This window comes from Elgaria multicarinata, chromosome 2 (assembly GCF_023053635.1).
Source record: "Elgaria multicarinata webbii isolate HBS135686 ecotype San Diego chromosome 2, rElgMul1.1.pri, whole genome shotgun sequence".
Taxonomy (NCBI): domain Eukaryota; kingdom Metazoa; phylum Chordata; class Lepidosauria; order Squamata; family Anguidae; genus Elgaria; species Elgaria multicarinata.
In genome coordinates, this window is record NC_086172.1 from 121,916,505 (window position 1) to 121,941,069 (window position 24,565).

The 24,565-nt window shown below is 41.3% G+C and overlaps 1 protein-coding gene across 1 annotated transcript in view; it reads left to right on the plus strand.

Moving 5' to 3' along the window:
- Window positions 1-412: 412 nt before the first annotated feature.
- The window catches only part of CSTPP1 (centriolar satellite-associated tubulin polyglutamylase complex regulator 1), a 124,631-nt gene continuing 100,478 nt past the window's right edge, over window positions 413-24,565 (plus strand). The window contains exons 1-2 of the mRNA XM_063117509.1: window positions 413-615; window positions 23,538-23,640. Coding sequence (XP_062973579.1) covers window positions 570-615; window positions 23,538-23,640 — 149 coding nt within the window. The 5' untranslated portion in view covers window positions 413-569. The remainder of the gene's footprint in view (window positions 616-23,537; window positions 23,641-24,565) is intronic.

Here is a 24,565-nt window from a genome sequence, read left to right on the forward strand (position 1 = left end):
CTCAAATATATATACTTGCTGCTTCATGCAAATCTAGTGCCTAAGATGTTAAAGCTCCGCTTTTGAGGACAGGATATGCTTTTAATGAAATGGATAAAAACTAGAGGATATGGGTTACTGTTCTCACCTCGAACATTTCAAAAGACACTGGGGGCCTGAAATCAAAATCTATTTTAAACCCAACAACTAAGGCTGCAAACCTATGCATGTTTAGGCAGATAAAAGGCCTACAACTCCCAGCATTCCCCAGCTAGCATGGCTGGTTGGGGGATGCTGGGATTTGTATGGCTTTTTTTCTATCTAAACGCGCATAAAATTGCACCCGCAAAGGCGACTTTATTGTGCACCTAGGCATCTGGCTGGAAGAAGGCAAGGGGGTGGGAGAAAAAGGGCGATTTCCGGGTGCGTCCTTGCTCCCGTTCCTCTTCCCCGGACTGGGATCCTAGTCGCGAGGGCGTTTGTTTCTGGCCGGAGACCATTTCTCTCGCCGCAGCGTCTGGTGTCCTGGAGACAGCTGGAAAAAGAGGAGGAGGAGGAGGAGGAGGAGAAGAGCTGACTGCGCAGTCAGGATGCTGAACGCCGATCGCCTCTCTCAGTCCGGGCTCGAGTATCTGGGTGAGGCTCGGGCGGGCGTGGTATGCAGAGCAGGTGGACCCTCCGCTCTCGCCGCAGGGCCGGGTTGGTCTCTGTGTTTCTCTGTGGGAGCTTTGGGGGGGAAAGTGAAAGGCAAGCAGGCCATAGGGGTGTGTGCATGTCTCAAACCCTGCTCCCCTCCCTTGTGGTGGCAGCTTTCCCATTTTCTCCCCACCCCATTCTCCTCCTAGTTGAGTTGGGTGCCGTATTTCTCTCACCCGTTGCACAGATTAGAAACTGCGTTTGGTGGGAAACGACCTTCCTCAACCATCCCTGCTACCCGGCGGAGCCTGGGTTGGCCTGGGTTTTGAACCAAATCTTAGTCTTCTCAGCAATTTCACGGATTTTCTATAGGTTTTCATCCCTTACCCGGAATCAGCATATGTCATGCTTTAGGTACCAGGGCAACATAGTGCATTGCTTGAAAGGATCTGTTGCCAGGGCTATTTTATTTTTTATTATTTTTATTCCACATTCTTCTTGAAAGCAAAATGCAAAGCAGGGAAAAGCACAATAAGCACGTTATGTGTATAATCATTTCAAATACCTATAAAAATCCGGACATGTGTAATACAAAATGTAGAATGCCGGCAGAGCTGGTCTAAAACATTCTCTGCCTGAAGCAAAGGACAAGATTGGCCACTTTCCACCCCCAGTTCTAAGCAGGAAAGCTGACTGGACTGGCAGTTGAATTTTACTTCAACACTGGCCTTGGAGCAGCATCTTCCAGTACACGGAGGGCAGCAATTTTGCAGGTTTTGCAGGGCAGGTCACATGGCACACAGTTCTGACCTTCCAACTCCTGGCTGCTGCTCCCCACCCCCAATATCTACTGCCTGTAACAGCTGCCTTACTCTGCCTAATGGTAGGGCCAACTCCTTGAACTGAGTTGTCATTTAGTTCTCTGGCCCATTAGGATTGTGGGCTAATGGTTCTGCAGAGTTCCATTAAACATGCTTCAGTATCAAGGTTTTGGGATGTTGTTTTTAAGAGAAAGAGGTAGGACAGCCAGTGTGGTGTAGTGGCTAGAGTGTTGGTCTGGGACCCAGGAGATCTGGGTTCTAGTCCCTACTCAGCCATGGGTGACTCTCAGCCCAACCTACCTCACAGGGTTGTTGTTGTGAGGATAAAATGGAGTGGAGGAAGATTATGTACTCTGCCTTTGGTTCTTTGGAGGAAAAAAGGCAGGATATAAATGTAATCAATAAATAAGTTGCTCCAAATGGGTTAGTGAAGGAAGGGCCTTTCCAGTGTACTAAACAGTGCCATTGTTCAATGAGGCTTACTCCTGAGTAAGTGTGTTTAGAAAGATTACAGTCTTAATGTCTCTCTCTCAACTGCAGCAACTATGCATGTATGTATGTAATTTTGGTGTTGCTTTTTCGGGTTTTGAGGGGGAGCTAAATTAAGTAACCTCTTTCACCAAGAGAGGTGTCTCTATACCTCCAAAAGACAAAAAGTGCTCTAGTACTTTTGAGTCTAAATAACAATAGCATTTATACAACATAGTGGTTCACATATATTATCTCACTAATCTTTACGATAACTCTGTAAGGTACGTTAGTATTATTATATCCGGTTATGAATGGGAGACATATTTAGCAATAGCATGTTCCCTAAGGTTACCTAGTAAGTTTGTTAAGGTGAGATTTGAATCAAGACCTTGCTGGCTCACGGTTGTGTGGTACAGTGTTATGCATGTTTCGTCACAAGTAGGCCCCATCATATTCAATGGTGCTTACTCCCAGATAAGTGTGCATAGGATTTCAGCCTTAGTGCACAATCCTAAAGCATTCTTACTTGGAAATGAGCCCCGTTGTAGTCAATAAGGTTTACTTCCTACAGGTGTGTAGCCGTTCACTGTGATTTATGTTTTCATAAGCACTTCACCAAATGCTTGGAATGATTTGTGAAGTTTGTGTGTAGTGGGTGGGTTCTACCCTTCTTCTGATTATGCACTGGAGTAGTAACACAGGAGTAGTCCATCTGTCACATGGTCTGGTGCTTATAGTGCACATGTTTGCATTACGTGTGTGTGCATGACTTGTCAAAGAAGGAGTGGCTGAAACTAGGTGCTAGCACCCACTGGAAGCAGTGGGGCAGAGAAAAATGCAGGGTAAATGGGAGTGAGAGGGTAGGGGAGAGAAAAAGGTTAAGCAGGACTGATGTGATGTAGCCACTTAAGTCCCACTCAGGGACTTAAGTTTGCTGGAAAGTTGAACTCCGTTACTAAATAGTTGATGTAGTACTGAATAATAAATAAAGTGGGTTCTATTGAATTGGCATTCCTCCACTGATAGATGGCTTGTTGGTCCGCTTTCTATCTCCTCAGTTTTATACCCTTTTCTTTGATTGACCTCCCCACCCCTTTTCTCACTAAAACTGAAATCATGCTAACTTTATACTATTTTGTTGTTAAAATATTACTGTTACATAGTACATAGGAGGCATGACGACTGCATAAATATCATTGTCAGTAGCTGTGAAAAAGTCAGAAGCCTCCTTATAGCATGGAACAGGGGCTATCACACCAGTTTTAATTGCTCGTTTACTGGAATCCTAACCTATCTAGGGCTAATATTCCTCTTCTCCAACTCTCTCATCACATGAACTACATGCCCTCTTTCCCCTCCACAGTCTGTAAGTTCTGTGGTGCTGTAAGTTCAAGCAAATTTGGACTCATCAGCCTCCGATCAGGGAAGCCTCTTCAGCTACAGGTCACTAACCACAGTATCTCACCAATACCTTTCTGTTAGTGGCAAGCATGTGCATATTATTTCACACAAATTTGTAAGAACAATGGATTCTCTCTTGCCAAACCAATGCTTTTATTTGCCTAACTGGGTCATGGAATTGAGAATGTACCTTAGAACGCATCCAATACTCCCCTGTGACTGCACATTGCAGGGCAAGGTTGATAGTGGCATGCAAGCTGTCTGGAATCCTATTCAAAAATTACTGCTTTAAACAAATGAGTAACATCAAACCCAATAAGGAAAAGCAAGCCTCCCTGTGCAAATTTGCTGGATTGTTTGGGAAAGCTCCTTCATATCTTCCTAGACCCAGTGTAAATCTGGTTAATTTATTTCTTGAATGCTTTATAGGCTTGCTCTCTCGCCTTGACAATACTAGTCTGAGGTTTGTCACAGTTATTCCCACATTTTATATGTGGGAACGAAGGATCAGAGATTGTGATTTGATCAAGACCACCCAGGAATTGTGTGGCACAGCAGGAAGATGAAGTCAGGTCCAAATCCAACACACTGTCCATTAGCCCACATAACATTAAACAAATGTTATGGCTAGAAACTAACATAGGCATTACCCTACCCCCTAATCATTCAGAGAAAGTTTCACTACCATCAAATGTGGGGTTTAATTTACTTCGTTAATTAATGCATTTATATACTACCTTTCTGCCAAGGTGGTTTTCACTTTTAAAATATTAAAACATACAAATACTACAAAATTAGGACAGAGTTCTCTCAGGCCAACTAAAGGTCTCTTCAGGAACTGATGGCCAGAGCTCCCTGGCCTGGGCTTCCTCACTTCTGCCTTCCCTCAGGTAGGGGCTCTTAAGAAATCTCCGAAAAGGTTGGGGAAGGGCTGCCCCAACAATTCACTCAGGGCAACCCATGGTCCCTTCTAGTGCTGATGGCATGAGCTCCCTGACTGGGGCTTCCTCAGTACTTTTTTTTTTTTTTAAGGATGTACCACTTTATGCCGCTATATTCAGACTTCTCCAGCAGTACAAGTTTGGCCCCTTATCTCCAGATTGAATATTATGGCCAGATCTATACCTCATGTCATAGCAATATGATCACATCATGGTAACACTATATTCCTCTTCTGTATTTATACCTCACAGTACGCACAATGATACCTGTTGCAGTATTTTGGATAATACAGAATAAAAAGCAGGAAATCACTCTAGAAAAGCAGTATATGGAGTGTGTAATGTGCCCCAAAAATTACCTGTGTGCTTCTGTACTGATTAAAAGCACTAGTGTAGAGCTAGCCTTAGTTTTATTGTTTGTTTGTTTTTCATTGTTTGCATTTTCTTCCAAATAGCTGTGGTCCTCCTCCTTTCCATTTTATGTTCGCATCAACCCTGTGAGCTAGGTTAGGCTGAGTCAGTGACTGGCCCAAAGTCGCCAAGTGGGGACTTGAAACCAGATCTCCCCAGTCTACCACTCTAACCACTGCACCACACTGGCTCTCTCATATTTTATTTCAACTCTCAGATGTAAACTAAAACCTAGTATGCAATCCTAAAGTAGTGGATAGATTTGATCTACTTAACTTCTGTTAACTGCTGCTGCTTCTTCTTTGTCTTCTTCACCTCTTGTGCTACCTTCAAAATGATACATTTTAGGAATAGATTGAGACATCTTTTAGCTTTAACCTGCCTGAGACTTTCGTTCTTCATGGAACTCAGTGGCCCTCTGCTATAATAAGAAAAATGTTGGCTGTGTAAATTGTCCAGTCTCTTTGGTATATACAGCACCTGTTATGCTCAAGATCATTTTAAAAAATATATACTATTATTAAGAGGTACTTTGGGTGAGAGGGGTTATCTTAGATGATTTTCACAAAAGTTGTTGGCTAAGGGTTTGTTTGGCTAATATGAATCCAGTAAAAGTACGCAATGTTTCGGAAAGTGCTTTTGAATCTCCTTCTCTTTTGGCATTGGTTTGCATTTGTTTAAACAAAACTCTTTGGAGAGAATAGCAATCTTTCTCCAGGTGCTTTATTGTGTTTCTCAAGGTATTTTTAATAGCATTATTTGACTGGGGAACTACAGATAATTGTGATTAGAGAAACCAAATCATGTTAATCTCATTCAGAAGTCTGTTTGTTGCCCCAGGCTGTCGTATCAGGTGTTCTTTGAAGAAATCTGAGCTCAGCCTCTTCTCTTTAGGGATGGGCAAACTATCTTTAAACCCTGACACACACAAAAAGAGCCAGGCACATCAAATGGGTGCTTTTAAACACCCCCTCCCAATGTTGTAGTTTGTCTTGCAATATTTTGTATACCAAGTTTAATTGTAATGTGACATAGTTCTAGGGCTAGGAACAATGTTTATATCTTTAGATGCCTGGGCCATAGGGCACCTGGGAGTTCTCCAGAGCTAGATATTTTTCTTAGTAATTTATGAGTTTCATGCTCAATTAATTTTAAGCAAATGCTGTTTAAAAGAATAGTTTTCATTGTACTGCAATGGCCGCATCAAAGTAGACTGAACCTTTCTTCCCCATGTGTGCGTTAAATTCCTTCCCCTCACAAATGTCATGAACAGAGGTGTCCTCAAATGTAATGGACTCAGAAAGTTGTACCTTCTTCAAGATAGAAGAATTAGTACAGAGGAGCAGAAAAACCTAGTGTTTGTGAGGAATGTTGTGAACAAGGGATAAGAGGACTGTAGAAGAGGTAAAATTGAATGTTAAAAATGGATTGTTTTGAAATAAAAGCACATTTAATTTGGAGTGGCTAAAGATAGGGCTAGAGAAGAAGATGCATTTTATGTGTTTGTTTAAAGTACTCAACTGCTTACTGAGGTCAAGCATGTTGGAGAGATGGAAACTGTAGCGTATAATGAATACTGATAATAATAGTATGTGCAAAGTGCTCTACATATATAATTTCAGTAACCTTTACAAACAGACCTGTGAGGTGGGCTAGCATTATCTCCATATTATAAATATGGGGCTGAGGCATAGTGGCTTTCCTAAAGGCACCTTGTCAGTTCATGGCTGTTCAACTGGAAACTTCCCGGCTCAGAGCTCACATTCTCCTCTATGCCATGTTTGATTGTGTTTTTCGGCCTGGATTTCTTGGTTCCCTTGACAAAGTATTGCCCTTTCAGTGAAGCTGTTTTCATACTCCAACTCTAATTGAGGGCTTACTCTTCTTAGAGCAATTTTGAAACTTTTAATTATTTTCTCTCTTGAGTTAAGTTTCTCTCCTTCCCCTCTCTACCAGAATCCTTTCTCCTTCATCTTGTGCCAGCTGCGGACATGTGAGAACATGAGCCCCCTGCCAGGGAAGCTCTCTGTTTTGTAAAGCCTGGGACTCGTGAATGGCAGAGATGTTGAGTTCTTTCATGAAAGGGGAGTGCTGAGGAATGGGGCTGTTCTGCCATTGCCAGCCAGAGAGCCCTTGACTCTTCGTGAGTAAAAACTAGCTCCCGGGGCACTGCAGATGTGTTTGATGCTTTCTAGCAGCCACAGCAACACCTTCCTTTGTGTCTGCCTGTCTTCATACAATTAACTATTTGGTAGGCAATGAATGTAGAAATAATAGATGTTTCACTTAAAGAAAAGTAGTAATTAATGTTGCTCTTACAATTATACTTAAAAGACTCTGGTGGGAACCAGGCAAAGTTAGTCACACTTATTTTCCATTGACATTAATGGGACTTACGTGAAGTCAGCCTTCTCCAACTTGGTGCCCTCCTGATGTTTGGGACTACAACTCTCAGCATTCCTGACCATTGGCCATGCTGGTTGGGTCTGATGGGAACTGTAGTCCAAAACATCTGGAGGCCACCAGGTTGGGGAAGGCTGTGTTAAGTTGTGACTAATGTCCCATTATTTTCAACAGAATCTAACTGCAACTAATTTCAATTGGATCTAACCACCTGAGACCTAAAGAATATATTTCCAAAATACTTGAGACTGAAAAGATGTGAAAAAAACATTAGTCTGGAGATAATAACTTGAATAGAAAAGACAAGAGGAAGCAAAAGTAATAGCACCATGGTGCAAAGCACCAGTAGATATCAAAAAAGATCTAGGGATTTTAGTAGACCACAAGCTAAACATGAATCAGTAGTGTGATGCAGGCTAATGAAATTCTAGTCTGCATCAACTGAAATATAGTGTTCAGGTCATGAAAAATAATGGGACCACTCTATTAAGTCTTCATCAGACCTCACTTGGAGTATTGTGTCTAGTTTTGGGCACTACAGTTTAAGAAGGTATTGACAAAATAGAAAGTGGGCAGAGGAAGGAGGCAAAGATGGCGAGGGGCTTGGAGATTAAGTCCTATGTAGAAAGGTCGAAGGAACTGGGTTGATTCTATAAAGAGTAACCCACAAGAAGAGGGCTACTAAAAAAAGAAGGTGATAATCCTGGCTTGTATTGTAATAGTGTTTTGTCACAGCAGTAATACACTGGTTGGCAAGGTAAACTTAGGCTAGATCTGCACTACCGCTTTATAGTGATATTAAAGTGCACTGATAACTGTTAGGGCACATTACATATTCTATATAGCACTATTGTAGTGTTTTTCCTATTTTTATTCCACATTATCCAAAATACTGCAACAAATGTCATTGTTTGTTCTACGGGGTATAAATGCACAAGAGGGATATAGCATTACCATGATGGGATCGTAATGCTATTGCACAAGGGGTAGATTTGGCATTGGTGTTATTCATCCTATTGTTATAGAGGAGAACCACCTATCTGTATTTGACCCTAAACAAAAAAGAGAAAGCGAGAGACTGTGGAACCAAGCTGCATGGCAGCTTCAAGATGGTCTATCGGCAAAGGCTGTGCGTTCCCATTGCTATGCTAGCTAAACACAGAAGTGTTTGTTTTCAGTTGAGTTCAAGACTGAGAAATGCTTTTGTTCTTAATTTAGATCCTGTTTGACCCATGTTGTCCTTAGTGGTAAAATACTGCCAGATTGTATAGCCTCACAACACATGTCCTAGATCAGCAGCATATACTGTGCATTGTAACACTATCTGTGGAATGACATGCCAGACCAGCTCATTTTGCCAAAGAGTATAGGAGCTCTCCAGCTTCTCTAATAGTGGTACTGGGGTTAACAGAATGTTGGAGCCACAAAATCCTGCATGATAGAGAACGATTTTGGCATACACTAGCTGTGTTTTTGTTTGTTTGGGTTATTTGCTTATCTTGCCCAGGCTGCTCTATATAGTGATGTCTGGGATGAATATAAAATATAGTTTGAAAGAAGCAGTTCTGTTGAAGATTTATATATATATATATATATATATATATATATATATATATATAAATCTGTATGTGTATCTGACATTTAAGTGAGAGTTAAAACAACTTTTTATAAGGAGGTATTGAGAAAATCAGAATCTGCTATACTTTCTGAGTGATAGCATACCTGACTTTAGTGAACAAATCTAACAAAGGCTGCAGTATACAAACCACTGACTTTGGAGTATTAACATTTAAGCTAGTGGGTCTGCTCTGAAGCCAGAGCTTTGAGGATTATAACTTAAAACTACAATCCTACAAAAACTTGTTGGGGAAGCCAATTTCTTTGAAATCAATAGGACAAATTTCAAAGCAAACAGACTGAGCTGTAAAAATTCTGTGTTCTTTAAAGAGGCAGCTGGACAGCCATCTGTCAGGGATGCTTTAAGGTGGATTCCTGCATTGAGCAGGAGGTTGGACTCGATGGCCTTATCGGCTCCTTCCAACTCTACTATTCTATTATTCTAAACGCTACATTCCAGGTGCATTGTATCCTGCTTTTTGGAGCGTGTGTTTTAAATCTCTCCAATTCTGGACTGAGTTTTCAAAACTCTAATGCTAGCCATATCTCAGTGGCTGAAACAGGAAATGGTATATCTGATAAACATGCACTGTGTAAAACATTTGTATTTTTAGTACTCTGCAGCACAATCATGGTATGTGCTTACTCATGGGAAGTCTGTCCTATTGAATTCAATGAGGCTTCCTCCCAGGTGAGTGGGTATAGGATTGCAGCCTGTTAGTGAGGCATATAACCAATAAAGATACGTCTTATTATTTGGAGCAGCTTGTTCCTGAGTGTCAGCACCTTCGTCTTTGCCAGCATGGAATCAGCTGCATCAACTGCAAAGACAGAACTGTGCATCTCTCTCTCTCTTGTCTGACAGCTTAAATAGCTTAGTGGACTGTAACTGTTGTAGCAGGACATGTTTTTAGAGTGTCAACCATAGTAACCTGGTTACAGGCATTTGAAGATAAGGTCTGAAACCTTGAAGGTGATCCAATTTAAAGGGGAAATCAGCATACAGAAAATGAAGCATTGTAATAATATGCTCGTAGCAGCCTGTAATGCTGATCAAATTGTGGTCTCCAGCTAACCTCCAAATTCCAAAGTTGAAAAAGCAGCTTAAGGTCTTGGCACAAAACCTGCTGAAATGAATAGGAAAACTGTGTGTTGTGCCCTACTGCTAGCATGCATGCTTAAAAAGAAATGCTGAGACCCACTGATGTGTTAAGGTTGTAAGATCATGATAAGAATAAATAAAAATCAAGTTTAATAGCTATTACAACATCATGATCTTGATTAGTGCACAAAAGTAGATCTCCCCCCCCCCACTTTTCTAAACACTTGTGCAAAAACATGCAGGTGTTTTGTTTTTAAAGGGTCGTGTCTTTCAAAGAACATGAGATATTTCAGTGCTATAAAAGTATCTTGCCCAGTGCTGTATTGGAGGAAACTCATTCACTAATCTGAGCCATGAATATCCTCCACACCTTTCTGATGCATCTGTGCTCAGAAGCACCGATATCCCCAGCAGGCAGACAGGAAGAGACAAGCACGAAATGGTGCCCCACAGCCCTGTAGGGAGGGCTGTCTTGCCACTTCTCCTTTCTTGTTGCTGCTACCACTCCTAGATCTGGGCAAGGAGAATTTTAAGATCTCCAAGTTTTTTACCTGGGAGGGAGCAATTAACAGCTAATTCCCCAGTCACCACTGAATAAGTTCAGCTTGTTTTCTCCTTTCTTTCCTTGGTCAAAGTGGGTAGCATGAAAGAGTGGTCTGTCATGCAGGGAAGCTTTGGTTGTATACAGTCAAATCCCAGACTCCAAATTAAGAAATGTTATTAAAATTAGGGATGAAGGAGAAATCATATTCATATAAATATATATATATATATAGAGAGAGAGAGAGAGAGAGTCTACACTAAAGAATCTCAAAAAGAAGATTCAAAACTTAGTTGTACATAGCAAGGATCATCTATGACATTCTACGATGACCGGTAGTTCACAAAATGATGACAGGTTTCATAAGGAAAAGGCCATTTTTATCCCTGTAGAATCAGGGAAGGGGGTTCATTGTGGGTAAGAGAATACTTCAATCAGGTGTGACTGGGGGTGTTGGTAATGGCCAACACTTAGGCAAGGAGTACCTTGCTGATGAACTTAACAGTTTTTCAGCATGGGAGTAAGAGGGGTGAAATGGGAGATATTTCATCTCCACTCAGGACCCATTAGGGGCAAAATGTCAGACTGTGTACCTGAGAGATGCTTGAGATGTGATGAAGCAGTTGCCATGCTATGGGGCAGTTAGACTAATGTGCTTGTTATAGTGATTCTTTAAAAAATTATGGCAGTAAGGGTAAAAGTATGTTTTCTCCATCTTGCTAGTAATATTCTTGAAGTAAATCATTCTGTAGAGTGTGTTTATTCCCTTTTTATATGAGGCAAGATATTAAATTACCCCATGACTCTGAATCTGGTTATTGATGCAATGTTAAATGATAATAGAACAGTTACCATGTTCTTTTTTGTAGGGAATTTAGGATCCAGCCCATTTTCTACACTTAAAATGTTTTGTATGTGTATCATACATTTCACCCCTTAAGGAACTCAAGGTTGTGTTTATGGTTCGTCTCCCACCACTGCCCCCCCCCATTTCATCCTCCCAACAAATCTGTGATATTGCTTAGATTGAGATAGTAACTGGCCTAAGGACACTTAGCATGATGGCTGAGTGAGAATTTGAAGCTGGGTCTCTCCAGTCTAGTACTCTAATGACTAGAGTCTAGCCACTATACTTTGCTGCCTGGTATACATAGAGCTAATCTAGTTTTGAATGCATTACATTAAAAAAGGGAGCAAATGTGCCAATGTATTTGTGCAGTATCATGTTTACTTGGCAGCAAGCCCCAAATTTAGGTTCATTGGGATTTCAGCCTTCATAATTCAACTTTCCAGCCACATAATGTATAAATGCATTTCATGTTTGCTTTGAATATCTTTTGGAGTCCTGGGGGCTGTCTAAATGCTCAGAAAGCCCTGGGGTAGGTGTGCGGTGGCGAGAGATGTGAAAGACTGGAAAAAAACTGGAAAAATTCAGAAAAAAACCTAGGTTTTTTTCTGTTTTTTCTGAAGCCTTTTTTGTTTTTTTCCCGGAAAAATGGAAAAAAATGAAGAAAAAACGGATTATGGGATGTTTTATTTTAGCATGATGAATAAAATGTTTAAGACAAGGTGTTCAGATATTTACTTCTCCAAATGATTTCTAAAAACTGTACAGTATCAGATTATTACAATGTCTGTGCACCAAGGACAAGCAAGTCCTAGGTTGCAAACTGAGACTACAACTCTCAAATGCAAGAAGACGATGCATTTCTGCCTCTAGGGGGCACTTCCATGGAAGCAGAGACTGAAACTAATACCGATAGCTATGGGTCAGAAAATGAGTCTGATTAAATTTCATGCATATTCATTGAATCTTGGTGTCCCCCCCCCCACATTTTTCTCAGTTCTTTTTATGGGAATGGGGGCTTTATGTCTTGACACTGAAGGACTAGCGGAGACATAAATAATTTTCTTTGTTACTGGTTTCTTCAGTTGTTGTTTTTTAAAACTGTTTTTCCCCTGCTCCTCATAAACTGGCAGGACCAAAGAGGTTCCTTACAGTTCAGGTGTCCCTAACAGTTCAGGAGCTTGTAGCTCTATTTGTTACCAAAAAAAAGTTAAAAAAGTAAATTAAATTTATAATAATTGTTTGAATACACTACTTTTAATATACCAAACGTAATAATTTTATGCCAAACCAACTTGGACATAATTACATTTTATGTTCATAAAGTAACAAAGTGTCTTTCAATCTGTAAAAAGTGCTAATATTGCATTATTTCATTTTTTCCCAAAAATTTCCATTCCCCCCCCCAAAAACGGAAAAAAACTGGTTTTTCCCCATGGCTTCAAAATTTCTAGAAATTTTACATCTCTAGCGGTGGCACGGCATAGATTATACAACACTGCTGCAGTCATGCACCAACCCCAGGGCTTTCTGCCAAAACTGCAGAGAAAAATAAGTCAGCAATGTAGCCCAACTTTTTCTCTGAAGCGAGGTAAGGACACACAAGACGGTATCAAGACAGCCCCAAAGCCTTGCTCTGGAACCACAGCGGAGGCATGACTGGGCAGTGCCTGGTGGAAGGCAATCTGTTATTGGTTACCTTCCACCAGGAAGATGGCAGGGGCAGCTCCGGTCCCTGAATGGCTGCCCAGAAACCCCGCTCTACGCTCTCCTTGGCGTCGGGATTACTTGACACCACCCCGGGGGAAGGAAAGTGCGGGTTTTTTTAGGAACCCAGCACCAACCCAGATGCCCCCCTGAAGTTTGTCTCTCCCCGATCCCCACCCCCAAGAGTGTTGATGCCTTAAGGGCACAAATCTATGCATGTTTAGAAAGAAAAAAGTCTACAGCTCACAGCATTTTTTCTGTCTAAACATACATAAGATTGCGTCCTAAGAACACCTTAGGGTATTTTATATACAAGGGAGGTATAAATTGAATTAATAATAATAAATAAATAATCTTTTCATGTCTTGTGTGTACATCCAAAGTCAGCTTTTGACTGGCAATAATTTGGTGCTGTTTGTGTGACTAAAACCCTTGAATCTCCATAGACAAAACTTAACATTTGATATGCAGTAACCCAGTTCGCCTCTGTGTTTTTTTTCCTGTTATGCATGCTTAAAATAGAACACTGTTTAAAACAGTGTTTGTCAGACTCTTATCTGATTGGCAGTCAAAATGCTATAGTGCCAATATAGTGCCAGGAATCACTCTTGCCACCTGTAAGTACCAGGAAATATGCATCAATGTTAGGGGCAGATTAATATCTAGTTTAAAACAGAATGTTTCATTAGGAAAAGATTGGCTAAAATTGGGAACTTTTCTGAGAAAGATTTTTTTATGCAACAAAATGAATAAATTGAAATTTTCTTTTCTTTTTTAAACTATGAACTTTTAAGCATGGTGTGGCGTTCCCTCATTTCTATTCCCTTAGGTGTGTCTGCGTGAGTATGTCTAGAGAGTACGGAATGTTGGACTGAGTGGGTGTAGCTGGTGATGCTGTGGAAATGGGGGAGCAGTACAGCACCATGTACATTGATGGTGCTATATAAATAAATAAATAATAATAATAATAATATATGGGGGAACTGAGTGGTCTGAGGTGTTTGGTTGGTGATTGGGTTTGGAGGGTAGATGTGTTTAGCTGTGTGATTTCTTGTCAGGAGTTGTGTGAGGAGTGAGTGAAAATAAAATCATAGGGACTAAGGATTGTTATTGTTAGAATTGTTACTGCCAGTATTCTTAAGAATAGGCAGGAGTTAAATAGAATTTGAAGGAACTAAGAACTGTAAACAACAATAACATTTTCTTTATTTTGCAACCATAAAACCACGTGTCAGTTTGGCTGTGTCTCCTGCTTAATTAGTTCATAAATAAACACGTTACATTAAACCTTCAGCCTGCTATATTCACAAAAAAGCCTTTTCCAAAACTCCTTACCTTTTCTCTCTGCTATGAGGGAAAGGTTATACTTTTCATTTTACCCCTTCCTCAGATATTTAAGTGGTGGCGCTTAGCCTGAGGGAGGTGCGCGCGTCAAAGCCTTGTGTGTGAGGTGGTGGCGTCACACATGGGACTTGACTTATCAGTATATGCTTGATAAACCTTATGCTACAATCCTATAATTTACCCATTGAACTAAATAGGGCTTGCCTTTGAGTACACATGTCTTAAGTTTGCATTTAGTTGAACTGTGGGGGAGGGCCTACGCAGGGACCTGGTTCACACATAATGACAACCCACAGTATACATTGATTATGGGTTGTTGAGTCGTGGATTGTTGTTGAATCGTGGGTTGTCATTACACGCAAACGCTGTACTATGGTTTAGCTATAGGTTGTTCACAACCCAACAACAAAGAGTTTTCTTGCTGGTTGTTTGTGGTTAATAAACCATAGTTAAACTATAGTGCAGGGTTTGCACATAACCGCATACGATTCAACAATAACACACAATTCTACACAATCTATACTCTGGATTGTTATGTGCAAACTGTCAGGGGTGGGCAAACTTCAGTCTTGCTAGATCTACAATTTTTTTTACTAGAAAAAAACTGCTTTTGTGAATCGCCCAGAGAGCTCCGGCTATTGGGCGGTATAGAAATGTAATAGATAGATAGATAGATAGATAGATAGATAGATAGAATCCTGAGGTTCACTAAATTGTGGTTTGTGGGAGGGGGCACAGGGGAGGCAGAATTAAGAGAGGCAGTTGTTTCAGCCCCCCACATGCCATTTAATCTTTGTTCTTTCAAAGTTAAATACAACCATGTCTAATCAATGAGTGGTCATTACTATGCCTTTGTTTTCTGTTTCATCCTATCACCCTTCCCATTTGTTCTTATCTGCCCACTTTTCCTATAGATATAGAAATGTTTGTATATGTTATCAGTGTTGGTTGACTAACCGTTAACCTTGCACCATCCATTATCTTAAAAAACACCATATTTTTCTGGTAATAACTCCAAGAAAGAAAGAAAGAAAGAAAAGGGGAAGGAAAGGGGAATTCAAAGGAGTCGGACAGAGAAATTTCAAAAGTAATTGTCTCAGACTGGCAGGGTCCTGTTCCCTGAGTGGAAAGGGAAATAGGTAAAATACTGTGCCCACACTCCGTTTGACCTTCCGTTCCTGTAGCCTATTCCGCTGCCACTACGTGGAAATCTTTATTTCTCTGGCTGCCTCCACCAAACCAGTTCCAAAATTCCCTCATGTCTTAAGTATCTACATTTGGGAGTGTGGTTTGCCTATTAGATGTGGGGTAGGTAACCAAAAAAAGACCACACAATTTCAAATAACAACGTTTTAAATTTTATTGAAGAAAAATGGTCATTTCCCCCCAAAAAATCTGAATGGACAAACACATACACATCCTACCAACCCCCATCCCCCTACCCCCATATGAGCAATAGTGTAATATAATCTAATTAGATTGAGTTCCTATTTTATCCATGTCTCTTCTGCAAGCAATATTTTATTGTCATTGTTTCAGCTCTCTCAAGCAGTTTTCCAGTTCCACCAGCTCTGACGCTAGGAGCTTTACCACACCAGCGTTATACTGTGCAATCACTGCAAAGGACTCAGAAGTTTTCCACCTTATAATCTGCTTTGATTGTGAAGTACTCCCATGCATCCTGCCTTAATTGTGCTATAAAGCCAAAAGATTCGCCATATTTAGCCCCTACTTTTTGAGCGTATCTTCCGAGCCGCTGCTGGGGCACAGGAGCAGGATTTTAAAGAAATGCTTACATCTGCGTAAGCTTTAAAGATAAAGACACCAAAATTGGCACAGTAATAGATATTAGGGAGAGCTTTAAGCATTCCAAATTTGAATTGAATTGGGTCATCCGTTGATTTTTAATGATTTTTTAAATATTTCCCCCCTTAAACTTACTTCCTGGTATGCAGAGGATCGCTGTCGCCCGGTAGCAAAAACAACAATGTGAAAGCTTAGTGCTACGGGGATAATCCGAGGGAAGCAGGTACATGGGATGAAGCTCTAGGACTCTGGGCTTCTTTCCTTCTCACTCACTTCTCTCTTCTCTGCTTCTCGTCTTTGACTTTTAGCTTCTAAGGGCACAATCCTATGGTGATAGTTGGCAGCTAGTTGGCAGGGTTGCCCTGCATTTTTGCTAGATGGATGATTTCAACAGGCTAGCTATGGCAGTTCGGAGTAGGACGGAATGAGGCCCCTCCTTTCCCTGTCTCTGCATTTAGGTTTCTGAGCACAGAGATGTAATCAGCACAGTCCTCTTTGCACTGGCTACTGGGAGGAGAAGGAGGGGGAAGGAGAGGGAGCGTGGAGCATGGTTTACTAATACTGCAGTGGAATCCCTGACTCCGACTCTTGGAGCTGAAGCTGAGGCAAAATTCGGACCCTCCCAAGCAACTTGGAGTTGCCGTTACCCAATTCTCCACAGCAGATTTTGGGCACATATGGGGGAGGGGGGTGATGCACAGGGGATGAGAAATCCATGGAAAGACAGTATTGGATCCAAGTTGTTATGTGCAAACTCATAACTTTGGTACAATGGTAACTTTCAATTTCAGAATATAATTCCTTGCTTCTTTTATTTATTTATTTATTTATTATCTGAAAGATGTTTACTCTGCTTGTCAGTCAAAAAAGACTCTGAGTGGCTTACAAAGATCAGCAGTAAGACATCCCTTGTCTTCAGGCTTGCAATCTAAAAGAAACAAAAGAAAAAGGAATTGGGAGGGAGGAGGAAAAAAGCAAACTCAGGCACTACTTTTTAGTTTCAAAGTTCATATAATGACCAGCTGATATGAAAACAGTTCAAAGAGAGGATGAACTAAAGGTTGCTGGTCTCCCAGCAGAGTTGCTGGTGGCCTGGCATCCTTTCACTCTTTCTGTTACAACCTGATGTAAAGGCTAGCGCTGTGCACTGCCTTGGATCCGAACCCTGAACCCTGTGCAGCCGGCACCCAGAAAACTCTCCCTACTTACCTGGTGCCTCCGCCATCCGCCGCCGTGGACAGCAGAGGCACCAGGTAAGCCCCCTTCCCCACTTAACTGTGTCCGCCATCGGCTGCCACCGGCTTGCGTCCGGTGGCTTCCACTCCAATGACACTGCAGCCCGGAAGCCACCGGGCTTTAGCGTTGTTGGAGTGGAAGCCGCCGGACGCAAGCCAGCGGCAGCAGACCCAGGTAAGGGGGGGAAGGAGCTTATCTGCTGCCTCCGTCGCTGCACCCGCCCCCCACCCGTCTCTTTACCTGCTGTCTCCGTTGCCATCTTCTGGCGCCTTCCGGTGCCACCGGAAATGAAAGGGAGTAGGCTGCGCGATAACCGCGTGGCCTACTCCCTTTCATTTCTGTCGGCACTGGAAGGTGCCAGAAGAAAGATGGCGGCAGAGACAGCAGGTAAAGAGACTGGGGGGGGGGGCGCAGCGCTGAGGCGGCCCGAAGCTTTGGAACCAATTGGTTTTGGCTTTGGGCCACCTTGGCCTTTGCTCAAACTGGCTCGGATCCAGTTCAGAAGGGTCCAAACCACCCCAATCCGCTTCGGATTCAGGGTTCGGATCCAAGGCAGTGCACAGCCCTAGCCTTTACATCAGGTTGTAACAGAAAGAGTGAAAGGATGCCAGGCCACCAGCAACTCTGCTGGGAGACCAGCAACCTTTAGTTCACCCTCTCTTTGAACTGTTTTCATATCAGCTGGCCATTATATGAACTTTGAAACTAAAAAGTAGTGCCTGAGTTTGCTTTTTTCCTCCTCTCTCCCAATTCATTTTTCTTTTGTTTCTTTTAGATTGCAAGCCTGAAGACAAGGGATGTCTTACTGCTGATCTTTGTAAGCCACTCTGAGAGTCTTATTTGACTGACAAGCAGAGTAAACATCTTTCAGATATAAATAAATAAATAAATAATAGAAGCAAGGAATTATATTCTGAAATTGAAAGTTACCATTGTACCAAAGTTATGAGTTTGTGCATAGCAACTTGGATCCAATATTGTCTTTCCATGGATTTCTCATCCCCCGTGCATCACCCCCTCCCCCATATGTGCCCCAAATCTGCTGTGGAGAATTGGGTAACGGCAGGGGAGAGGAGAGGACAGGGAAGTCCTGTTGCACAAGCAGAAGTCCCATGGTATGAGTGGATTCCATTCCCGTGATGTTGGATTTAAACCAAGAATTTTAGGCATGTGCATTGTGATTAAAATCTTTTAAATTCACACTATAAAGTACAATTTTGTAGGTACAGATTTCATGGTGCTCAAATAACAAATTATGCTTCATATGGCTGTGTATGTAACAATTCACTTATGTTTAAAGCTCAGCGTTTGGGCACAGGATCAGGCCAAATAGTAACAGCATCACTTTTTCCACAGTGTTTTTTTTTAAAGGCTGCCAGTTGCAATGGGAGTAGAGGTTTGTAGGTGAGGGATCAGCACTGTTTACTGGGATGTTGTATTTGGATAGAATGAGTGCGGTTGCTGGCTCAGTTCATTTCTGGAAGGATGATCACTGAACACAGAACCTGGGCGTGCAGGGAAAAGGGAGGGAGAGAATAAGATGAAAATAACCTAGTTGCTGTTAACATCGGAGTGTGACTGACTGAGTTGCACGACTCGTTCATCCCTGGGGCGACACAGGTGCGCGGAGTTATTTTTCTTTAATCACTCACATAAATTAAAATTTATTCTTTTGCATTAAAATAATTAAATAAAGCTACGCCCTGTATCTTTTACTGCCAGATAGTATCTTTGAACCTCTGGCTCACAGTCTTGCTATCAGCTGCAAGGTATTTTCCAGGGTGTGCTTTACCCATTTTGCCATTGTATTAAATAGTGTTCTAGACAGAGAAAACCCCAGGTAGTAATCAGAGCTCATCTGAAGTTTGAATCATAGTGCCCACTAGCAGGTAATCTTCTTTAGGCCTCTCTTTGGGTCCACCTGCCCTCCCTTCTCACCTGTCAGCCACACTAAAAGCTCCATCACACCTACACATTTGTCCTGGTTTCCCCTCAAATTATCCCATTTCGTTTCCATAGCGTATGAAGGCTTGCAAACTTACACCTGTGAGCTTGTACGTCCATAGTGTGTTGCTGTTATCCCGCTGAGGTTCACTCTCACCTTGTTGTTTTCGACATCGCCTCCGCCTATTGATCTCCTTTGTACCTCCTCCTCCAGTTCATTGGTTGGTGGTAGTTGGACACTGTGCCCTCCCTCCCTAGGTTGTTATTCCCTGTTGCCTAGGCTACGGCTGTTCCCCTCACCCTACCTGGAGGCTTTGGAGCCTGAACATAGTAAAATCAGATGAAAGCTTCTTACCTTTGAGTAAACCCCATTGAACAGAGAGACTTATGTTTGAGTAAACAGAAATAAGACCTCAGAAGTAAGCATGGGGTTGCAGAGCACTTCTTTCCAGTTTGCTGTTTTAAGACTTAAAAAAGAGCTTCTGAGTGACCACAATATTAAAAATCCATTCTATATGTGTTTACTCAGAAGTAACACTCTCTGTTCAATGGGGTTTCCTCAAAGGTAAGCCAGCATGTGATGTTAGCAGTTGAAATCAATGGGATTTACTTTTGAGTAAGGGAACCAGCAAATCTGTAGTTTATGAACTTGAAGATGCACAGCTTCACATGATCAAAGGAATGGAAGAGCGATTCTACGATCCTTCGCACTGGTGGACTATAAGCTCCAAAGGGTTTGAGGGAGGGAATTTTAAAAAATCATAAAAAACCAAGGGATGACCCAACCTGATTCAAATTTGGTATGCTGAAAGCCCTCCTTAAGAGATATCACTGGGCTAATTTTTTTTATCTTTAAAACTTATGCAGATGTAAGCATTTGTTTAATTTCCATTTTAAAAATCCCTTAAAACCAATGAATGATCCAATCAGATTCAAATTGGGCATGCTGAAAGCCCTCCTTAAGACCTAGCACTGTGCAAATTTTGAGCTCTTTATATTTAAAAATGAGGGTGCTGCTGGCAAGGAGGGTGTATTTTCCACTTTTCTTTTAAGATGAAAATGCCTACTCAGGAGTAAGAACATAGAGTTCAATGGGACCTCTTCTTGCTCCAGAGGGACTGCTTATAACCCAAATGCAAATTTAATCCATAGATTAATTGATTAATCAACTAAAACTCCTATCAGCTGTCACTGGAAGTTGCATTGTGTTCCCCTTGTCACACACTTCCAATCAAGAAGGAAAGGGGAGGGGAGAGAAGCTAATGATGTTACCAATGCATCCCCCTCTCGCTTACCCCCCCCCCCCCCAGCAAGTCATGAAGCAAAGGTGGAGGATCAGAAGTACAATAGACCATTCTTTCATTCAACTCAGCAGCCAGGAAGCAGGAGGAGGAAAGGATTTGAATTTGAATTTAAAAATACCTGCTGGAGAAAAGGCACACCCCTCTCTTTCATCATCAATACCGCCCCTTGAACACACTTTCGTCAGCAATACCGCCCCTTGAAAACATGCCCACAGAACATTGGATTGAAAACAATGGATGAAAATACACATTGAAGTTTGAGCGGTGTGCTTTCGCATTACCAGAAGAACCAGACTTTCTGCGTGCCAAAATACATCACTAAGAGGTGGGGAACAACTGCAATCACAGCAGGACATGGTCGGCATCATCTGAGTCCTTTGCATGGAATTCACCGTGACAGCAGACTCTAACGCTGGTGTGATGGAGCTTCAAGATGAAAGTGCTTTCCATTATTAGTACCAAATGTATGAACAAACTTATTCCAGCGACAATTAAAGTGGATTGCAGAGCTATGGGTCTTCTGAGTCAGACCTGGTGCTGGGGGAAAGAAGGAAAGAGAAGTGATACAGTAAGGTGGCAAGGAGCAAAGAGATCATGAGCCATTGCTTTCGTAAAAGTATTTTTCTAGTGCTGTTTTCTTAGGGAATCTTGTTGCTTACACTGGAACTGCTAAGTTGTAGTATAAGGTTGGGTGTGCGTGCCTCTGAAATGAGACTTCAAACAATTTCACTAGTTCTGCTCTTTCTGCATCCCTTCCAACAGGGATGCACAACCTCATATCCGGGTGCCAAATCCAGCTCTCTTGGTGTCCAAGTCTGACTCTCTGGGGTTCCCCAAATGCCACCTTCCTCCCACCCATTCCCTTTCCCCCAACCACCAATTGTGTGATGGTTTCCTGGCATTTGTGCACTTCCTTCCCCCCATTCTAAAAGGTTGAAATGCCTCTCCTCAGGTGGAGTTACTGATAGTAAAGCTTTGAGCTAAAATATGCTGGGGAGATTTGGGGTGTGTGTTTTTGGCTCTATCCCTTTTGTCTTTGGGTCCATTCCAAAGACAAAAGGGTGGTTTTTATCCTGGTTGTGCTTTTTATATTGTATTTTGTATTTGTGCTTTTAACCTGTTGGTTGTTTTATTATGGTTTTAATTTTTGTGAACTGCCCAGAGAGCTTCGGCTATTGGGTGGTATAAAAATGTAATAAATAAATAAATAAATTCCTTTTGCCTCCAGCTTTGCTCATGACTGAATGTGACCCCACAAAACATGACTGGTTGTGTCTGCCTTTCCCAATCTGGTCCCCCACAGATGTGTTGGATTACAATTCTCAGCATCCCTCAGCTAGGGGATGTTGGGAATTGTAGTTCAGCACATCTGGGAGGCACCAGTTGTGGAAGGCTGGGTTACATGTCCTTTAGTGAATGGGAAAGGGCAGCTCTTCTTTATGGGCTTTTATTGGATTCAGCAACGTCAGCACTATGTTTATTACAAGTGTAGTCTACTTATCTATGCACCGTTTAAAATCTCCCGCAATATAAACAAATGCTTCCTCTCTGTTTTCTCTCTTATTCTTTCCACTGCTTGAGCAATGTGCCTTGTACAGTTTAAACAAAACAAACGAAAAGCCATCCCCCTGTCCAACAAGGCTATTCCTAGGTGGAAGGGATATCCCTGCCCCTTTTTTGTTACATGCAGAGGGAAATATTAGTTCAGATGGCTAGCAGAACACAGTGTGGGAAAAGCCCAGTCTATGGTTGGCATCAAAGTGACTGAAGGGAGGATTCATCATGCCAATATCCTTCCGCTTGTGTGGCTTTTGCTTTTTGTGAAAGCAAGAAGGTTTCTAAAATATTTCACCAAGTTACTCTTGTCCAAAAACTCTACTGCAAATGAATGCTGTCCTTTGTCAAGTGCTAACAACGTTCATCCCAACACTCTTGAAAATGTACACTTCTGTTTAGTGAACCATTGAACTCTAATGTGTCAACTTATATAAATGCTGCTTTGATGTGTACCCAATTGCTCCTGGAAAAAAATCCCTTTGGGGTGTCTTAGAAGGACAAGTCTGCTGTGGACTATACTGTTCAGAAATACTTGTTTGCACACTGACATTTAAAGTCTTTTACTCAGTTCTTCCGACGATACAGGAGGTTCGCTTGGCACCTACATTATATGCTTTTAGACGCCAGGTGAAGACCGTTTTATTCTCTCAGCATTTTAACAGTCTATAAATAAATTTTAACTTGGTGTTTTAAATTTGTAATTTTGCTTTGCTGCTGTTTTTATCTGGTTGAGCTTTTATATTGTATTTTATATTATGGTTTTATACTGTTGTTTTACACTTTGAATGTTTTTAATTTTTGTGAACCGCCAGAGAGCTCCGGCTATTGGGCGGTATAGAAATGTAAATAATAATAATAATAATAATAATAATAATAATAATACAGAATGGGAGACTTGCCAAAACCCTTATTTCAGTTGACCAGGAAGTATATAAATGGTATACTTGCACAATAAAGTTTGTTACGTTATTACATGTATACTTCCTTCTTCATTCTAGGCACTGTTTTCTCTTTGTTCAGACCATAGTAACTAAAAGATCTACAATTAGTAACCCGTGACATAATATTTGCTACTGCCATGTGAAACATAGTCATGTAAATCTACCCTTAGCATGTATTTTAATTAAATCGAGAAAAGACTGCCAAACCTCAGGGTATCAGAGAAAGTACGTATGGTTTACACTTTATAGGTCACATTTGAGTAATCAGGTAGCATAAGAGGATTGATTGATTGATTGCATAATAGTATGCATTCCTTCCATCTCCAAAATGTAAGAGGCATGAATAATGCTGGTGAGTCCACAAATGTTTAATTGTACTGAAAAGCTAGGAGAAAGAGGCGGGTGATAGAATAAAAATCCTTCTTCCTCTGTGTATTGAAAGATTGGGTGTTAAGCACACATCTATAGCCTTGCATGACACTGAACAGTTCAGTTTATTTTTTAATACTCTCTCTGTTTTATTTGCAGCTCAAAGACATGTCGTTACATATATGGAAGATGCAGTGAGCCAACTCCTGGAAAGCAAAGAAGATATTAGTCGATATGGTATTGCTAGGTTCTTCACTGAATAGTAAGTACATCAGGACCCAATCATCTTGAAAGTACATCCTGGAAGCAGACAGGGTACATAGAGAATGAAGCAGGGCACATGCTGGTTATGTTGTGGATGCAAATATCAGATAAGCCTGTACATACGACATGCCTAGAGTTAAGTGAGGCTTGAGGTCCAACTCAACTCTATGCTGAGCCTTAGAAATACTCCTTACTTAAGGAATCTATACAACCATTCTCTGGTTGTCTTGTTATGAAAAATGTCCTGTCATGTCACTAGTTAATACCTGGTAGGTCATATGGGTTTTAAAGGAGCTAATGGTAAAATAGTCCTATTGTTAGTGCAGCTTTGTTCACATATCACAATAACCCAGAAGTCAACAACCTATACCATGGGTTAGTGTTATGGGCAAACCCAACCAGTCTCTCTAGACTTCCTATTGCTTCCCTCTTTCCCTTTTCTTGTTTTTTTTTTTTTTTTTTTTGGTTTGCTGTGCTGGAGATGGAAGGATCCTTGGACTCACCACACTATTTAGATGGATTTCTTTCCCTGTGTTTTGTGCAGTCATTTGAGCCTACAACACGTGTTCTCTACTCTTTCTGTATTGTGCGTTGTGTATCAGCAAACTTTTAAACTTGTTTCTGTGATAATTATAATAACATGTGAACACCATTCAAATCATAACTCTAAAATTATAAATACAACAAAATGCAAAAAAAACCCATCACCACAACACCAGGAAACAGATAAAACACTCGTCTATACCCCAGAAACAACTATACAAATAAATCAGTCTTTGATGCATTTAAATTATTTCCAAGTTGGTTTGTACTTAACTGGTAAAATGTGTGAAGTTTCTTTGAAAACAGATGTAAAAACATTTCTATTTAGTCACCATTTTTCTAGCCCCGCACTTCACCATCACCCCCCCCCCCCCCATGTC